General features: G+C 42.8%; 2 protein-coding genes across 11 annotated transcripts in view; one reads left to right on the forward strand and one right to left on the reverse strand.

Moving 5' to 3' along the window:
- Capn3 (calpain 3) overlaps positions 1-2,101 on the forward strand; it is a 44,247-nt gene extending 42,146 nt beyond the window's left edge. For 5 of the 8 annotated variants that reach the window (XM_028767155.1, XM_028767156.1, XM_028767157.1 and 2 more), the window contains 5 exons: positions 66-134; positions 226-304; positions 497-613; positions 1,299-1,357; positions 1,657-2,085. In XM_028767155.1, the coding sequence (XP_028622988.1) occupies positions 66-134; positions 226-304; positions 497-613; positions 1,299-1,357; positions 1,657-1,683 (351 nt within the window). In that variant the 3' untranslated portion in view covers positions 1,684-2,085. Of the gene's footprint in view, positions 1-65; positions 135-225; positions 305-496; positions 614-1,298; positions 1,358-1,656 lie in introns of all 8 variants that reach the window. The other 3 variants (XM_028767154.1, XM_028767159.1, XM_028767160.1) reach the window with 1 other exon arrangement.
- Positions 2,102-3,801: 1,700 nt separating this feature from the next.
- Znf106 (zinc finger protein 106) overlaps positions 3,802-20,011 on the reverse strand; it is a 52,083-nt gene continuing 35,873 nt past the window's right edge. For all 3 annotated transcript variants that reach the window (XM_028767141.1, XM_028767140.1, XM_028767142.1), the window contains 11 exons: positions 19,744-19,799; positions 19,195-19,340; positions 17,453-17,587; positions 16,173-16,289; positions 12,715-12,906; positions 12,232-12,294; positions 10,961-11,080; positions 10,412-10,483; positions 9,356-9,427; positions 7,517-7,663; positions 3,802-7,118 (listed from right to left, as the gene is read on the reverse strand). In XM_028767141.1, coding sequence (XP_028622974.1) covers positions 7,062-7,118; positions 7,517-7,663; positions 9,356-9,427; positions 10,412-10,483; positions 10,961-11,080; positions 12,232-12,294; positions 12,715-12,906; positions 16,173-16,289; positions 17,453-17,587; positions 19,195-19,340; positions 19,744-19,799 — 1,177 coding nt within the window. In that variant the 3' untranslated portion in view covers positions 3,802-7,061. The remainder of the gene's footprint in view (positions 7,119-7,516; positions 7,664-9,355; positions 9,428-10,411; positions 10,484-10,960; positions 11,081-12,231; positions 12,295-12,714; positions 12,907-16,172; positions 16,290-17,452; positions 17,588-19,194; positions 19,341-19,743; positions 19,800-20,011) is intronic.

Genomic DNA, 20,011 nt, shown 5'->3' on the forward strand with positions numbered 1-20,011 from the left:
TAGACACCCCTCCCAATGCAGAGGGATTTTACTATGCACCTGTGGTCCTGACATCTATCCTCCAGACAGATGGTTCTGGGAGACTGAATCTTCAAGAGTTCCATCACCTCTGGAAAAAGATCAAGGCCTGGCAGGTACGATGAGAGAGAGCCTGATGTGGGAGTGATAAACAGGGTTAACTTGGATTAAGTGTGTGATTGCTGTCCTTGAACTTTGTATTTTCAGAAAATCTTCAAACACTATGACACAGACCATTCCGGTACCATCAACAGCTATGAAATGCGAAATGCAGTCAATGATGCAGGTGCTGGGGTGCAGGGGGTGCTGGGGAAAGAGGGCAAAAACACATAGACCTGAGAGCTGGGGAAAGCAGGAGGGGATGGGAGATGAGACTCCTAGGGCCCCTTTAGAGTTCATTTCCCAGCCTGGCCAAGGGGCAGGGAGAGGAGACTGCAAGCCTGGGAACTTCATCCTTTCCTCTCCCTGCCCCTCCAAGGCTTCCATCTCAACAGCCAACTCTATGACATCATCACCATGCGCTATGCAGACAAACACATGAACATCGACTTTGACAGCTTCATCTGCTGCTTCGTCAGGCTGGAAGGGATGTTCAGTAAGTGAGGGGCTACCCCTCAGACCTCTCAAGCCCCTCCAGGCCCCTTCCCCATGGTACAGCCACGGCAGAAAGGGCTCAGTCTGACAGCTGCCCACTCTTCCATCGAGGCTGCACATCAGCCATTACTCTCTGAAGGCCGAGAAAAGGATGGCAAAGGGGGACAAAGGATGGCAAAGGGGGACAAAGGATGGCAAAGGGGGACAAAGGATGCAAGGGAGAGATGCTGGTTATGTCTGCATGGATTTGTGTGGAAGGACAGCACTCAGCACAAAGGCTTCTTAAATTACAGATCTGAGCACTAGGATGATGCTCAACTGTGATCCCAGTTAGGTAGGAGAGGTAGGAGGGTTATGAATTCAAGGCCAGCCTGGGCTACTGGGAGAGACCTTGTTTCAATAATAAAACAAGGGCCGGCAAGATGGCTCAGCTGCTTGGTCTGGTTGGTCCAAGTTTAATGGCTGAAATCCATGAAAGGGAAGGACAGAACCAGTCTCAGAGTTGCCTCTCTGACCTCTCTATATGTTCTGTTCTGTGCCTACATGCATACAATAATAAATTCTTCAAAAAGCAAACACAAGTAAACTAAGCCAAAATCCTAAAAAAAAAAAAAAAAAAGTGGGAGGTGGCAAAAGAAGAAAAAAGGTGTCTGTGACTAGCAATTGCCCTATACTCTTTCACACAGGAGCTTTTAATGCATTTGACAAGGATGGAGATGGCATCATCAAACTGAATGTTCTTGAGGTAAGCGCAACAAACACAGCACATCCTCTGCATAGAACCCAGTGTGCTTCTCACTCCCAGGACTGGAACTTGAAACAGAGTTTGGTAAAGATTGTGATTCCTGGGGTGGGTGTACCATGAGAGCCTTCCCCGCACCCCCAAAGTTGTACTGCAGTGGAAGACACACCTTTCATAGGAAAGACCCAGGGAAAAGGACCAGGCTGCTCCTTTAAGACTCCTTTCTCCTTCCCAGCGCAAGCAATTCCCAGATGGGAGTCTCTTTGCTTACTTTTGTACTGATCTCAGGGTTTCTTCTTCAGTGGCTGCAGCTTACCATGTATGCCTGAACCAGACTGAGCTCATGTAAGATCAACCAGGATTCCATCTCGACACAGCGCAGCTAGAGCCATTTACCGCAGAGGACCTGGGAGGCGCACCTCCACCAAACCTAGGGGGCTCCTGGTCATGTTCCTTCTCTACTTTGCCCCAAGTCTTGGTGGACAGCCTGATGCAACCTCAAGTGTCTGGTTTGCTGGGAGGTCTGCAGATTCTGAACTGTCTACTTATCTTGTACTGGGTTGCCCACAGCACCTGTAGACAGCTCTCATTCATGAAGGAGCCTGGTCAACATCTGCACTCAGTTCTCCCAGTTTTAGGGTGGGTCTACTCTGGGGTCAATAGGGCGGGGATATCTGACAAAAATATGGCTACATTCTGAAAGAAGCTATCTAAATAAAGGTACGCACATGGCTGGCTCCACCATTCTCCTTATTTGCACTCCTCAGCCACAGCAGGACTGAGCTGTCTTCCAGTCATACTTTCATGCATCACCTCCACAAAGATCTACTTTGGGGATAGGGAGATGGCTGAGTAGATACAGATCTTCACACACATGAGGACTCTTGGGCAGATCCCTAAAAGCCAAATGTGGCTTACACCTGTAACTCCAGTACTGGAGGGCAATGACAGGAGGAATTCTGCAGGCCCAGTGGCCAGTCAAGCCAAAAGGATGAGGTTTGGTGAGAGAGAGCCTGTAAGGATACAGTGGAGAGACTGGGGCAATGGCTTACAGGGTAAAAATGCTGAGTTTGGATCCCCAGCACTCATATAAATGTAAATACCTGTTGGAGTGATCACCCACCTGTAATCCCATCCCAAGGGGGCCAGAGAAAGATTACTGACACAAACCATTAGCTAGATTAGCTGACCTGGCAAGCTCTGGCTTCAACTGAGACCTGGGCCTCAGTGTTGAAGGTGGAAGGCTCTATCAACCTGACCTCCACAAGCATTGCATATGCATGCACACAAACATAAAGGACCCAAGTCAATCTGACCTTCACTCCTGCACACATGACCAAGGAAACTCTTTTTAGCCTATGCACATACCTGGTCCTGTCAGGTATTGGAAGGGTTGGGTATGGTCAGTGTTGGCATATTCTCTTCTCTAAGTTTTTGGGTCTCTATACTTTTCCCTCCCTTTCAACTCTTATTCCACCCCTATCCCTTCCAATCCAACATTAGGAGATAAAGGTTAGAGGGGAAAGGGGGCATAGACCTCTTTAGAGTAGTTCCCGTTGATTAGGGGTGTTGGGTTCCTTGGGGCAAGTCCAATCTTTACCAACAGGGCATCTTCAACTTCTTGTCTTTGTTCATGACTTGACAAACTGCAACAGGAACCAGGAGCAGCAGGGGAAAACAACAGCTTCCATAGACCCTTTCAGGGCTCTTCCACCTATACCCTCTCCAGAATTAAACTATCTACAGCTGGCAAAGCCACGCCCTTGCCAGTGCATGGAGCAAATCATAATTACCTGCTGTGAAGCAGCCTCTTATCATGCATCTTGGATTAAAACAAAAGCATATCCACATATCATAACTGGGTTTTTAAAGAAACCAAAATTCTCACTACAGGTTAGTGTATTCATGGGAAACAAAGCCCTAGTTTCGAGATAGAATGGGAAATATGAATAAAATCAAAGATTACTTGTAGTTTTATGAGTGTTTTGCCTGCATGTCTAGTGCCTATGTAGGTCAGAAGAGGGCATCTAATTCCCTAGAAGTGGGAGCTAGTGATGGTTGTGAGCACCATGTGGTTGTTGGGAGCCACACCCAGGTTCTCTTGAAGAGCAGTCTCTACGCCCCTGACCATCCCTCCAGCCCCACTACTTCTAATCCTTGAGCACGGGGCCCACCCCGATCTTTTCCAAGATCACTGGTGTAAAACACACAAATATTACTATGTATGAAATAGAGAAATAGACAAATTTAAGATCAAATAAATGATAACAGGAAGGTCCAGTGAGCAGAGTGCAATGCAGGAGATGTGATTTTCTTTCTCATCCTAGTTCCTCTAACCTTACGTGCGTCTACTGAACATACGAAAAGACGTTTCCTGGCCTCTGTTTTGTTCTTTATGCCCAAATGAAAAAGGCCAACTCGTGAATATTCGGACAAATAACAAAATGAACACTTAGTAAAAGTACTTTATTTTCTTCTTGTATTTGCTTTATATCTCACAAATTTATGAAGTTCACAGCTTTTATACCAAAATGTAAGAAGGCTGTTTAGAAATATCTTTGCAGTCAAATGTCACTTGACATTTCTTCTAATCCAGATTGAAAAACCAAGGTTCAGGATAGCTCTGGGCATCTAGTTCTCCCCACAGTCTTCCCTTCTCCACTCTCTGGCCCCACTGAGCTACTCCTGGGCTGGTCTGAGCTGGTCTGGGGTTGGAGGTGAAGACAAAGTTAAGTGGTACGTTTAGTGTACACAAGGTTTTATATTCATTTGCATATGGAACCAAGGGAGACCCACTACAGCTTCCTCCTTTCCTAACTATCAGGCCAACACCCTCAAATCCAAGGTCCTCAATGATAGGACACAGATGAAACCACCACCAGAAGTATGGCAAGCAGTCTTTATAGTCATTCTAGAACTCTCCTTGAAGCAACAAATTTGCTAAGTAAGCATATGCAAATTTAAGCAAATCTACTTACTGTTCAAACCCCACTTTACAATATATTTCAATTTCCTCAATGAATTATCTTCATAGAATATTGCGTCACTCTTTAAGTGCGCACCTACACTCAGCAACTCAGCCACATGCCCATGTCCCCAGGTTGTGCCATGATAATCTACCAGGAAAAAAAAAAAATCTACAACAAAACCTTTGCTGGCAACAATCACTTCAACCATAAAAGTGTTGCCTTAGACTCTATGTGTTCATGAAATCAAACCTTCAACTGCTAATTCTCCCAGGAAAATCATTTTCTTCACGACAGCAACATGTAATGCTAATGATGACGTCTCAAGCTCACATCAGGACACATTTTGCTCCCTTTTAATTTGCACTGTTTACAGACTAGCAGAGTGTGCCAAAATGTGTTTTAAACCTATGTAAAAACTTTCAAAATAATTGAAAGTGCCTGGTACTTTATTAGAACTGAAAATACACACAAAAGAGATGTTAAAAGATTTTCTTTGCATTGAGCTTTTGAAATCAGCATAAGGAATTTTTTTTAAAAAAAAAAAATCAACATTAAAAATGACATTTAAGTAACTCATAAGAAATGCCTTGGGTTTTGTCACGTTATTAATTACTTTCCTTCCTTCAACAAAATATCCAATGAAAATCAGCACAGACAGAGCTGCCCTTTCTGAGGTGACCTGGAGGCTGATCATGAACCGACATCATGAATGACCTAAGAAGTAAACACAGTTCTGCCTCCTACGGGCAGCTTCTGTTGAAGAGGCAAGACACTCAGGGGTCTTCATTTTCAGAACACACTAGATCTGGGGAACAGTGACCCAATGTCAAAAACAATTCCACCTGTGCTTGAACTCATTACACCGGTTCCAAGAAGCCCGAGTACAGGTGCCCACGCATACACAACTAAGCAGGCAGTCACGTGCAAACAATGCTACCAAGGGAAGCTCAGATCAGTTTGTACTAATCCTATCAGTCTGCATGCCCTCAAATGTTCCTCACCACAGTCAACATCTTACGTTCTTCTTCCTTGCTGCATAAGGCCCCATCACCTCATCCCTTTGCATATTCCCTCTGGTGAACCAGGAACACGAACTTCCTTAGCATACCGCCCCAGGGGATGATGCAGGGTTAGCAATAAACTCAAGTGAACTTTCCTAAGAAATCACTTCCCAGACCAACAAAAGTGTGGCTCCTCTGCACACCCTACAGAAAGTGCAAGTGAGAGGTGAGAAAGGGTTCTGAATCTCCTAACTATGCTGTCAGCGGTATCTCCTTTGCATCACACAATGGTTCTCTTCACATCTAAGCCATGTGGTCAACAAAAATTTACCCACACAATAGGCAACATGTGAACAGCTTGTGGCCACTCATAAGCTAGGATCAACTCCTACATTGGTTTTTAACATTTTTCTGGGTCTAGTAAGAATTACTGGAACCTTTCCTGGGAGTCTGGGGGGGAAGACCTGCCTGCACACTATCAATTCCTGGTAGAGTCACTCATCCCTAAAGTCTATGGGGGAGTTTGATCAGGGCAGAGACAGGAAAAAAAAAAAAGAGGCCACAATCCTAGTACCAGAAAGCATCGCACCCTGGAGCTAGGGTATGTGGCATGAAGGTCCACTCCCTCTGAAGAATCTGAGGTTTTGAAATCCAGAAACAAAACATTAGAGAGTAAAACTTGTTCAGTTTTACATACAAGTCTTAAGAAATCCAAGAACAAAGCACTCCTGCTAAGCTCCACTAAGATGGGTACTCCCAATGGTAGTTTCTCCCTTCACACCGCTGCACTCCACAGCTGGCAGGAAAATGAAGACAGGCACTGGCTTCACTAGCTCTGCCTCTAGAGGCCTGTCTGCCGCCCGATCAACTGATTCCAGATGCTTCTCCCAGCTCCCCTATCTAGGGTGCCATGGGTGGGCTGACAGCAGCCTGGGAGCCTGGCGAGGCATTGCTCTAGGCACAGCAGGACAGTAGGAAAGATTGAGGCTGTCAACGGAGCAACCCAAAAGGTGTCAACCGTTCATGAGGCTCCAAGAGCCAGAGCTAGAAAGGGAATAAGGGTATGTGCCTTCAGTTCGAGCAGCCAGCGAGTACAGAAGTGCAGAGGGCACCACACTGAGCACTCTGGAGTGATTACTGGGAAGTGCTGTCTTCAATTCTAAAATACAGCAAGCAGGCAGCCAGGTGCTTCAGGATACTACCGTGTTTCTCATCACATTCACAGCCAGCTTTGTCCAACTACATCAATAGTGAGACACCGCACATAATTATTTTTTAAAAAAAACAATTTGCTTTAAATACCCAGTTATTTCAAAAGGAGGAATTAAAACTGATCCCGAAAAATCTATCATAAGCCATTATAAGAACATAAAGTAGAAATCACAAACCGAATCAATAAAATATATATATGATTAGGGTCAAACTGGGTAACTAATTAAAATCTGTATCTTTAATAAACACCTATAGTCTAGTAGCATAAAACACTGTATTGTCATTTGTTCCAGAAGAGTAGGTTCCTTAGAAACGGCTTAAACGTCGCTTACATGCTCTAGAGTGGACCTGAGTTGTGTGTAGCCTATCCTGACTGCTCACACTTTGCTAGTGGTGGGTCTGGCTGTGAACCACTCTCTCCCTCCCAGCTTTGCTGGAGGACAGATAGGGGCCTGGAGAAGGACAGTGAATGGCCCATGGGAGAATCGTTCACTAATGACTTCCCAACATGGGAGGCAAAAAACTTCATGAGTCTATTTTGCTGTCATCTTCAGCATGGCGTTCAATATGTCCTGCAACGTCCTAGGGAAGAGAGAGAGACGGGCTGTGAGGAACAACCGGGTAGTAGGGTAGGACAGCTAAAGCCGAGGAGCACACAGGCATCATGTAAGCGCTGAAGGTGGGAGACTCTGGCATCCTGTTAACCATAGCAAACGATCCACTTAGAGATGATGTCTCTCCTTCGCACAAGAGCACACAACCTAAGGGCTCTGCTTATGCCCTTTATTAAAAACAGCACCTTTTTTTTTTTTTTTTTTTTTTGGGAAAATCTTGTTTAATTAACCCCCAAGTTTTCAAATAATAGAATGAAAAGTTCCTATGTTCTTCCTATTTACTGCAATTCTGATTACTTTAGGAAGGCTGGGAGGCACTGCTCTCAGTGGTCTGTGTGCAGAGCCTGGTGGATCTCACAGAAATACCTGCTTGGACCCTTTCCTGGCTGTGAAGAAAGCATCGCAGTTCCTCCAGCGACATTTCAGCGTCTGGAAGTGGGGATTGGTGTGGTCAGTCAGCAAGTGTTGTTTCAAGTGATCCACAACGCCAAATATCAGAGTACAGCCATGCCACTGTGAGAGAGAGAGGACATGGGGTGCATGGAGACGAGCAGAGTACACACCCTCTTCCCTCCCACCACACAGCCCTGGCTGGCCTAGAGCACTCAGAACCCAGCTGCCTCTGTGCAAGGATTAAAAGTCAATGTTGCCATGCCTAACTAAAGCATACTCTATCCTACATCATAAAATACAACTTCGTGCATTTACTTTGTGATCCTTTTTTTTTTTTTACACAAAAGGCCAGCAGCTTTCCCTTAACACTGAAAAAAAATATATTTAACAATTCTAAGAACCACAAAAATAAACTACAAAATGAATGAGGCTGTGATTAGTGATGCACATCTGAAATCCCAGCATCTGGGAGGGAGAAGAAGCAGGAGGGTCATCAGTTCAAGTCCAGCTTTGGCTACATAGTGAATGGGAAGCCAGCTAGTCTGGGCTACATGAGACCTGTCTCAAGGCAAATACCTACTAAAGTCTGACTTTAAATCTCACAATTTCTATCTCTTGAATCACAATCTTTTACCTACCTGCTTAAGACAAAATGCAACTTTCTGTAAAGTTTTTTTTTTTTGGTGTGTCTTAATTTTATATATTACTCATAAAGCACAAAGACTCTGTTCTTGCTTTTAAACCTGCAGTCTTGTAATGAATGTTATGATTTCCAATTCCAGGATGTTCTCTTATGTTTTTAATTAGCATGTATTAAATATGCATAATGAGTTTTTATTATGCTGCTCTCAACAAATGTATACAATACATCTGGACCTCATAGAGATCTTCACCCTCTCTTGTGCCCTCCACTCTTTCTAGCGATCACTAGATCACTAACTGCCTACAGAGTCTCATGGAGGGGTGGGACCTCGAGAGTCCTTCCCTGGGGGATGTTCATTACTAAACAGTAATGAAATCTGAGTTTTCCAGTCAGATTACTTCATTTTGTATTGTAGGTACTTTCCTTGAGAAGCTTACAAGCAAAGGCAGTGATATATATGTCTCAAAGCTGAAAAGTAACACACCTACAGACAAGCCTAGAATCAAATTTGAAAAAATATCCAACATTCCACTAATTCTGGTAAGGGGGTCAGGGTTTGGGGAAAAGGAACCCAGAGCTAAATATTTCACTGGTCACTCCTGGTACTGGAACCAACTAAAAGCAAGGCCCACACAGATGGTGCTTAAGTTTTATGGGCTAATTACCAGCTTCTATTCTTGAAAAAAAAAATCACACAATTTAGCCTGGTGGACTAAGGTAAGACTACAAATTTAAAATTTTTCTTTGCCTATTCATCATAAACCAGCAAGGATATAAGTCAAGCCTTGAGTACTTGTAATAACAGAGGAGGGCTGTGGCAAACAAGAAAGGCTACAAAAATAAGCCCCACCATTTACTTCCTGTACTGATTTAATAACAAAACAGAAACCACCTAGGAGGGACAGACCTCAGTGGCAAAAGACTTGCCAATCACCTGTGAAGTTTAACCCTTAGTACACTGCAAACAAGACAAAACAACTCCCCCACTCCTCAAAACAAAGCAACTAGGGGATTATGTGAGAAAACCCAATTTATATATCTCATATCTAACTTGAGAGATGTTTAAGGCCAATCATGAAATACAAGCACTACACTGATGATCAAGAAGATCTACAATCCAGCCCAGGTCTGAGGTAACCCAAGGCTGGTGACAACAGTCCCACTCTTACCCAACAGCGGTAATTCTGCATCAGATTCAGCCTCACAGCCTGGATGCTGCCATCATAACAGCCAGTGTAAATCTGGAGAAACAGGTTTGTTTAGGATATCAGACTATACATGAAGAAAACAGCTACAAAACATTCTTCACAGAAACAAGACCTGGTCAAAGTCCCTCAGAGGGTAATCTTTGACCTGTGGCTCACAGCAAGGACGGTAGGCTTCAAGGTTCCCACTTATTTTGCACTGGGACAGCACAGCTAACAAACTAGGAATCTGTATTCATTGCCAAGAAAGTGCTTTACTACTCAAGATCTTAAAAACATCCATCCTGGTTCAATCTCACAATTAAAAACCCTAAGTTAAAGAGGGAGCCAGGTGTAATGGCACTTTAATCTCAGCACTGAGGAGGCAGGGAGGTAGAGGTAGGTTGATCTGAGTTTGAAGCTACCCTGGTCTACACAATGAGTTCTAGGCCTAACAAAGCTACAACACAGTAAAACCTTGTCTAAAAACAAAGAAGGTAGGCAGTGGTGGCACATGCCTTTAATCCCAGCACTTGGGAGGCAGAGGCAGGCGGATTTCTGAGTTGGAGGCCAGCCTGGTCTACAGAGTGAGTTCCAGGACAGCCAGGGCTACACAGAGAAACTATGTCTCAAAACAAAACAAAACAAAACAAAACAAAACAAAACAAAACAAAACAAAACCAAAAACAAAGAAGCACGTTAAGCAGGGCTAGAGGAGCTGCCTGTAATTACGCCACAATAGCCACACATCCTGACTTTGTTTCTGTGTCCTGTTCACAGCATGTCTACAAAAGCAGTGTTTTTTAAAGCATATAATTACATCTTCCACTTAGCGGTAGTAACAGATTTTACTGCACTTATTTTAGCTATTAATGGAAATAGAATGCTCAACAACATTGTTGGGTTATTCTTTATGACAAGAAGCAAGACACTCAGTAACAGGGCACATAACAATCAAGTTGGTAAGATGCCACTTAGTAGACACATTATTGTTTTAAGTAAACACAAAGGCAAAGATTTGACAAGACAAGCAATACCCACCACACTTTTATGAATGGTCATACACATAATCATGTCTTTGTGCCCTCCATAAACTTGCAGTCGATCATGGGACTTAAACAGATAAAAAAAAATTAAGTCAGTGGAGGACTTGATAAGTTATACACTGTCACCAATGTCTTACAACCCAAGTCTCAAACCTGAAGCCACTATAAGGATGCCTGGACAGGTTTTAAGATGCTCTCTAGAAAGCCTGTAAGTTTTGTCAATGATGACAATAAGCACTTGGAAAGAGAAGGCAGTGGGTCAGGATCCTTAGCTGCACAGGGCTACACAACCCTGTCTTGATCCCTGTCCACCTATCTACCCCACCACCCACAAAGAAAAAAAGGCAATACAAAAATATTAGTTTTGACAACCAGGAGCCTGGTCAAGTATCTCAGAGTGGTTTCTGAGTTCAGTCCTTGGCCTGACTCCTTCCTAATCCCTCTAGAAGGCTTCTAAAAGTGTGGATTCACAGGTGCCAGTCCAATCTCAGACCAGCACAATCTCCTCAAAGCAGTCATACAAAGTATGTGGACCTAATCCTACCTGTAATTCATAGACGCGAACAAACTTGTCCAGGCAAGCCGTCACCATGACTTTCCCCAGAATATTCACCACAGTCACTGCGTGGTTATGCCCTTTATAGATGCGCACAAGCTCACCAGTCTGCATCAGAGAAGAGGAGACAGTAACAAGACTGGTTTTTAGGATTCCAGCTACATTTTCTGATTGTAAAGTTCTAAGGGAAAATTCTGAGGTAAACAATGCAGCTGTTGATGCTAACAGCTCATGTTTTTATTCTCAAGGCACTGTTAGCTACAGAAACATAACACATATCCTCAGACTTTAATATTTATTGACAAGCCAGGTAGTGGTAGGGAGGCAGAGGCAGAGGCAGGTGGATAGCCTGGGCTATAAACAGAATTTCCAGGATAGTCAGGGCTACAAAGAGAAAACCTGTCTCAAGAAAACAAAACAAAACAGAACAAAACACATTTCCTGACCTTGTGTATCTGAGCAGGCGCACATGCCACAGCACACATGTGGAGGGCAGAGGACAACTTTGGAGAGTCAGTTCTCTCCTACCATATGGGCTAAGGGTTTCGAGCCCTTCATCAGGTTTTGTGGTAAGCACCTTTACCTGCTGAGCCATTCACCAGCTCCTCTGTTATTGAAGTATGAGTAACCCTGATCCAAGTATCAGAAATGCTCCAAAATCTACAACTTTATAGAGTACAGACATTAATCACAGGTGAAAGCGCCATGCCTCACTCATGTGTCAGGTCACAGGCAAAACTTAAGACACATTAAAAACAAGATTATCTTCAGGCTATGTGTATATATAATACCTTTTGTATTCATATACAAGATATTTATTTTATAAAGGCAAATGCAATGTACAAACAAACAATCTGAAATAAATAGTAGCCAAGCTGCACTCTGACGATTACCATTTCACTGGTCCCAAGTAGCATGTTATGATGGCATAATGCCATCTACAGACCAGGACCAGCTGCTTGCCTCTGAGATCTGAGGGCAGGCTTCAATCGTCTGTATCTGTTCTACTTTAAACACTTGCTAAGAGCCCCAAGTTCAAAACAGGCATTCAAATGAAACCTTCCATAAACTGAGTCTTTCTCTGATTAATTCTTTTTGATGAGGTTAGGATTTCCAGGTTTGAAATTACCCAAAAGCATATATATGCATATGGGGCTTTACTAGAAAATGGGTTGGATGTAAAAACCAAGGGGGCTGAGGAAGCCTTCAAGCTTTAGAATCTCATCTAAATCTTCTTCCACTGTAGCAACAAAGCTTACATGAATGTTGTGAGCATGCACCGACTGGTCACTGGAGCCACTGAACACAAGGTCGTTCACCACCTTAAAGAGAAATAGCCAACAAATTAACTTCTGTGTGAAGTTCTGTTTCCTCTGTAACTTGAAAAGCATTCTGATGACTGTGGATTTCCTTCCTATTTTGAGATGGACACAAACTGCATAAAATAATGCTTCCCCAGACAAATGTTCTAATTGAAACTGCATGCCTTACTACCAGGCACTGATGAACTTGCCGGGGTATTGCTAGGTTCATGACCTACTCAAGACAACTATGAACTATCCTAGAAGAGCACAATGTACAGCCACACTACAATAAAATACACTTGTCTTTTGCTAATGCTATTAAAAATGGTTGTTGACTTTGTGAATCTCCTCAACTGCGCTCTTTACATAGGATGCCATGTTCTAAACAACACATGGCACAGCAGCAGGAATGCCGTTCAAATCTACCCACTGACTCACCTTCATGCAAAGAACAGTTTTGCTGTGGCCCTCCAGGGTTCTGAGCAGCAGTCCGTTCCGTGCATCACGAACACTAATGGTGCAATCATAAGATCCTACAACCAGCAGTTTTCGGGCACCTTCCTGAGCTGTGGCGAGGCAGCTGACTGCCCGAGGGCCATGGCATTCAAAGATCTCCTGCCGTTTGTTGTTCTGAAAAACAACCCACCATTCCATAAAAGCAACTTACCAAGAAAACAAACAAACAAACAAAAAACCAAAACCTTCAAAACCAGCTAGCTAAAGCTGCTATAAACCCTCTCCCATCTTTACCTGTTCCAAATCCCAAATGTTCCAATCCCTTGCATATCAGCTCCAACCTTCTTTGTAGCTTATGACCTCCCTCCCCTGATCTAGTGGGGCAAACTCACACAGCAAATTCTTTTCTACTCTTGACCTGAGCTGTACTGATCCTAATAACCATCTGACTCCAGAAAAGTCTCTGCCAGATTCTCCCACTGTTATTTTTCTTTTCTGAAACAGGATCTTGCTATGCAGCCCAGCTGAACCTTGAACTATGTAGCCAGCCCAGAGCACTCTCAAACACAGAAATTCTCCTGCCTCAGTCTTCATACTGCTGGAAGTACAAGCATGAACCACCATGCCTATGTTCTCATTGTGTTTTATCCCCCCAAAAGATATGCTATATATCTCATGACATTTCAAAATATCTCTGCTGAGAGGTACCTGTTTTCTTAAACAATTTTAGATTTATTTTTATTTATTGTATGTTTGTTTGTGTGCGCATGTGCAGGGTACACCATATGTATTCAGGTCCCAATGGAGGCCATGTGCGGGAACTGGCTCTCCTGGATCTGGAGTTACTAGCATTATGAACACCATGATGTGAGGGCTGGGAACAGAAATCTGATCCTCTTAATCACCTAGCCCTCTCTCCAATGTAATGAAGACTCCAAACGTGGGGAAAGACCTTACTGATTTCTGTGGGCATGTGGTGCACAGACATATACAGGCAAAACACTCTTACACATAAAACAAGATAAATTAATCTAAAACAAATAAGTAAACTTACGTTTTCTACATTTGCGTTACTTTGATCTTCTGCCATACCCTCGCCCCCAGATGTGTATCTTATGAGGTGTTTTCACAAAAGATAGCAGTCTTCCTATCAGAATGGCATGTTTACACCGTAAATTCTAGAACACATGCTCTACCTCACACTTCATGCCTATCTCCCCTATCTCTTCTCCCCTGCTTGCCAATCTTGCTCATAAAGTTTCACCTTTCCCCAAACATTTTTTAAAAGATACTTTGGGGGCTGGAGAGATGGCTCAGTGGTTAAGAGCACTGACTGCTCTTCTGAGTTCAATTCCCAGCAACCACATTGTGGCTCACAACCATCTGTAAAGGGATCTGGTGCCCTCTGCTGGGTGTCTGAAGACAGCTACAATGTTTTCACATACATAAAATAAATAGATTAAAAAAAAAAAGAGAGAGAGATACTTTGGGTATATACATGAATTAAAACTCCCAGAAACTAAGTAGAAAGCAGCAGCTTGCAGCTGAGCGATGACTTCAAGCCATTGTGACATGCTAAGAACTGTCTGGAGTTCAGTGTCTAGCGATGAACAGAGCGTGCAAGTAAACCAGTCTATCTTCTGAGAACTATATCTACATCCTGGAACATAGGCCAAAAAGAGCCAGACCTGATGCAAAATTCATGCACACACCCATTTTCAAAACTGTCCTCTACTTCTTGACATCCAACCATCTAAAACCTTTTCTGCCCAACATCAAACTCTCCCTTTGTAATGTCGATCTCTGACAACAAAACCTGCACAAGAGAAAAATATTTTATAATCACTTAAGCTTTTGTCCTTATAAACAGAATTTTAATTTGCCCCTTTGTCTTAATTCCTATTGCCTAATTCAATCTAATCAGGAGACCTGAACTTCAATGAAAAAATCTGCACTTATCACAAATAGCAACGGACCAAATCACTTGACATACTAGAGTCCTCACATTTCATTTGAAAAGTTTCCAAGGGCTGGAGAGATGGCTCAGTGGTTAAGAGCACCGACTGCACTTCCAGAGGTCCTGAGTTCAAATCCCAGCAACCACATGGTGGCTCACAACCATCTGTAATGGGATCTGATGCCCTCTTCTGGTGTGTCTGATCACAGCAACTGTGTACTCACATTCATAAAATAAATAAATCTTTTAAAAAAAAAAAAAAAAAAAAAAAAAAAAAAAAGAAAAGTTTCCAAGAGGCTAAGACTACCTTGCATCATATTCCTTACACAGTGCTAGTCAGTGCTAGTCAGTGCTGTAGCAGAGGAGCCCTGGCACTGACGGGGTGTGGTGCTCCACCAGCCACACTTAGGAACCCCGCCTCCATGGATACTGCTCCCATTCCCTTCTCCTCATCTTCAGCCTGTCCTTTCATGTCAGCTGCCACAAAGCCTCTGACAAGGTCTCCCTGATTCTATCTGTAAGTCTTCTCCAAGCTTGTCAATATACACTTACCTTCTAAAATAGAAACGAGAACAAGTCTCTTGAGGCGTAAACTTACTACTTATATCAGGCCACCAAGAACTTCTCTGTATAATGGTAGTTTTAATTATCAATTAAACACAACCTAGGATCATCTGGGAAGAAAGTCTCAAGGAGATTTGTGAGGTTGGTTTGTGGGTAATGTGAGAGACTGTCCTGAATGCACTAAGTGGGGTGGAGAGGGGGTTGGGGGAAGGACACGGACCACCCAGTGAGGGTGCACTGTTCCCTGGGTTTGGCTCCTGACTACGTAAGTGCAGTGAGGGAGCCAAATGCAAGAAAATGTGCACATCCATATTCACTTCTTCCTGTTCTTGATATGACTGGCTGCTTCAAGTTCTTTCCTTGACTTGTACTTAATGGTGTCACCCTGAATTGTCAAGACAAATAAACTCTTTTTTAGTTGCTTTTAATTGGGTATTTTATCACAGCAAAATAAGCTAGGAAACTCTGGGGCCCAGCACAGGAAGATGGTGAAGTTTGTTCACTCAATGAGTTGGAAAAGAATGAGGCTGCTTGGCTGTTAAAGGAAACCTCAAAATGACTTCACCTTACAGAATAGTCTACAGCTACATCAGTGTCATATGTCAGGAAATTCACATTCATTTTCCATGGTGTCACTCTTAAATCAGATGGACTGGCTTAACATATGACTCATTATTTGGCCCAAATATCCAGGCTTGGTTTAATTTAGTAGGGCTGTACTTAGGTCCTAGAACACATGGGTCTGAATGAACAGAATAGAGGACTGATCTCACTTGTACTAGAAAAATCGTGATTGTTGAATAAAGGCTAGTTCTGTCGTTTCCTCAGAGAGAAAAATGACTACATGCTGTTTCCTACCAGAGACACCAGTTCTACTTACAAAGGGCAGGGAAATTCAGCCTGCTTCCCAACCACTAACCTTTATGCTGAATGTGACCACAGTGCCATTTGCTAGTCCAGCATAGAGGGTTCGCCATCTATTATGAAGACAGAGGACCCGGTCTTCCAGCTGTAACTGTTCCATACATTCTCGGGTCTGAAAAAACAAAAACAAATCCCTTTCTAACAGAGGAGAGTGGCAACAAGATGCATGAACAACTGTTCCTCAGAACACTTTAACATGATGCTGGAAACACACAGTAAACTCTCTTAGGTATGTTTCCTGTTTAAACTACAAGGCCGAGATCACAGGGTGTGGTACTATCAAAAAAATAAAACTCTAATGACACTGGTATTTCTAATTAAAAACATGAATTCTTTCAAAGGCTGACTTGAGTCTTATGTTTCTTCTTATTTTTATTTTTTTGAGTCTGAAGTTTTTTACATGAAGACAGATAAGCTTTAGATAAAGCTGCAGCTGGCAGGCTATAGCTGTAGCTCAGTTGGCTGAGTACTTGCCTAGCAGGCATAGAGTCCTGGGTTCAGTCCCCAGCATATCACAAACAGGATATGATGCCATATGCCTGTTTCTCAGTATTTGGGAGGTAGAAGCAGGAGAATCAGAAATTCTATATAATTAACTTGATGCCAGCCTAGAATACATGAGACACTGGAGTGGTGGCCAGAGGACAACTTGCAGGAGCTGGTTTTTTCCTTCCACCACATGGATTGCATCGATCTAAACTTTGTCCTCAAGCTTGAAAGCACAAGCCTTTCTCTGCTGAGCCGTCTTGTGGGTCCCACGCCCAGCTTTTTAAAAGTGGGTTCTGGGAGTAGAAGGCATTGAAGGCAAGAACTTTACCAACTGACTTATTTCCCTAGCCCACATAAAATTTAACTTTAAAGAAATTAACAGGGGCCAGTGAGATGGCTCAGCTGATAAAGGTGTCTGTGGCCAAGCTTGTGGTCCAAATTTGCACCCTTGGACCATAAGGCAGAAAGAGGAAAAAAACTCCTCTGACACATGTATGCAGATACACACACATACATATGAAAAGTAAGTAGATAAATGTAATTAAATACATTGTAACGAGGATTAATTCTGGCATATGATATGAAAGTAAGACCAAGGGGGTATACTATTCAACACAAAATCAACAGATATTGATTAAGAAACAGAAAATGTGATTTATGCTAAATTCCTATCTACACAAGATGGTATCTGCATGCTAAAATATGGCCCAAAACAAAAATGAGGACATCAAACAAGTAAAACAAAGGTGAAGGGTCAATACACTTGATTTCTCTAGAGTCACTTACCTTAACATTATAGCAGCGGATGGTGTGGTCGCTGGAACCCGTGTAGAGGACAGAATTCTTCTCAGAGGTGTGAGTGACAAGAAGGCAGTTCACTTTGGAAGTGTGTCCCTCAAAGACACCAACACACTTCCGACTCTAAGGTCAAGAATAAGAAGATATGGTGGCTTGCATTAGAACTGTCCACCGTGGTCGTGGGTATTTGCATGCTGTCACCAGTGGTGGTACAGCCTTGTGGACAAAGTATGTCAGCAGGGGCAGGCTTTGAGAGTTTAGGATTCACAGCATTTCCAGTTTATTCTCTGCTCCATTTTTGAAGTTCAAGAGGGGAGCTTCCTAATGCTGCCACCAAGCCTGCTGCCAGCCACACAGTTCCCACCATTATGGACTACAACCCTTAGGAACTGGAAGCCCAAATAAACACTTCGTTCTAGAAAATGCCCTGGTTGTGGCGTTTTGTCACAGCAATAGAAGAAATATGGAGAAATTAGACAATGTCTTTTATTAATAATAAAAAAAAAAAGTGCTAAAACTTCCAGTCTACTGCTGTATTTACCCAAATATGCTACCTGGTATACAATATGTGCTTAGTAAATATTTGTTGGTCACTAACTGCCAAGCAAAGGCACACACAGTGAGATACCTACAGCTATGTATTTACTAAAACCATACTCAAAAATACTATGAGGCAAGAGAAAATGTCACTTAATGCTTAGGTCAAGCTTTTGTAATACACAGGCCAAGAGACCTAGAAAATCTAAACTGCTGCTGATTGCCCATAGTAGTTTTACATTTGATTACCAGCTTATGAGAATACTCACAATTTAAAATGTCAGATGCTATCATTGGTCCTAGTGGCTTAGGAATGGTTTACTAAGAACTATTTTACATGCTACATCTGTGCACATACTAATATACATATATACATCCATACATAGATCTCACAACTTGAAAATTAGATGTGATTCCCTAGATTTTTTATTTTTTGGAGACACAGTCTTATGTAGCTTAAGCTCTTACAAGCCTTTGTACCAGAGGCTGGCTTTGAACTCCTCATCTTCCTGCCTCTACCTCCATCTCCCAAGTGACAGGATTAAAGGCATATGCCACCACACCCAGCTCTGCACTTGTAGAGCATTTGTTCATACTTCCATATATCACTGCTTTCTTGCCGATGTCATTTCCAATACTTCCCAAGGCCCTAGATCACGAGCCTGTTGTCTACAGGAAACATCCCTTGATTCATCATCTAACTTTCAAGTCTTCATACCTTTGTGGTGTTGGTTAAGAAGACATGCAAGTATTCCTAAAGTGTCCTGATTATCATTGTGGAAGACAAAGTTAGTTTTAACATCAATTCAGATCTTGAGAGTGTTTTCTGAAACACGATAAGCATCACTCATACCGAGGGGGAGGCATGAGAAGGGGCTACCTTCTGTAGGAACCAGGATACTATAATCACCAGAGAAAAATTCTTTCTCAAACTCTATTACGGAGCAGCTATATGTCTGACCTCATTCTGGCCCTCACTTACTGGATGTTGGTTCAGTGAATAAACTGCAGGGCTTTTTCTAATGGAAAAGACCCTAAGGTTCCTCTCAGAACTACATTTTAGGAAAATGTGATGGAGAAGGCAGAGCTGAGAAAAAAGAGCCTACTGTCCCTGCTGAGTGGAGGATCCACTGCATCGAGGATCAGCCTGACATTAGACCTGCCACCAAAGGTACTCAAGATGTTATACTTACCACCAGATTATAGACTCGGACAGTTGTGTCTGCTGAGCAAGTATATAGTAAGTTTCCAAATATTTGAATTGCATTCACTGCAGCCTGATGTCCTTCGAAGCTTCCTTCTGTAGGCTCATCATCGTCTCCTGGCTCTGAAGATATTTCTGGAAAACAAATAGGTTTCAGAGATATGTCTATTGCAGTCTGAAAAGACGCTAAATCAAAACTATCACAACCATACAGAGGATCTGAATTAAAACACTAAACAGTCCTCTTCAATTCTAATTCCCAAGCAGAAAGTCACATTTTTTCTAAGCTCTCCATTGGGAAGATTCCACCAAGACAAAACAAAAACTTTAGAACTAATGAAGTAAAAAAAGGGAGGCAGCTGGGCCAGCTGGGCGTGTGCAATGCTCAAAGTCCGGGACCCACAGACGTGGCGCTGAGCCAGGCAGCACTCCTGCTGCAACTTCTCACTTCATCTCCTGTTCCATAAATATATCTAAACTGACTTGACTTCTAAGTTCTAAAACCCCCTTTCCCCGTGGCTGCTTAGAATACAATTACCTGAAGAGTTCTTAGATGCTTGGATGGAGGAGATCACAGTCTGAGTTTCTGCCACGCTGAAAAACACCACCAAAATTTTCTTGGCATCTGGGAGACTATGACAGATGGCAAAACTAAAAATTTTCTAAATCAAAGAATCAATTTTTCTACCTGAAATGTGTTGGAAATTTACAACATGATAAAAAGAAAAAGCAACCCAAGCAAGCAAGCAAACAAGCAAACAAATAAACAAACCAAAACAATAACAAAAGAAAACAAGAAAACCAGG

Source organism: Grammomys surdaster, unplaced genomic scaffold, assembly GCF_004785775.1.
Source record: "Grammomys surdaster isolate TR1022 unplaced genomic scaffold, NIH_TR_1.0 170, whole genome shotgun sequence".
Taxonomy (NCBI): Eukaryota; Metazoa; Chordata; class Mammalia; order Rodentia; family Muridae; genus Grammomys; species Grammomys surdaster.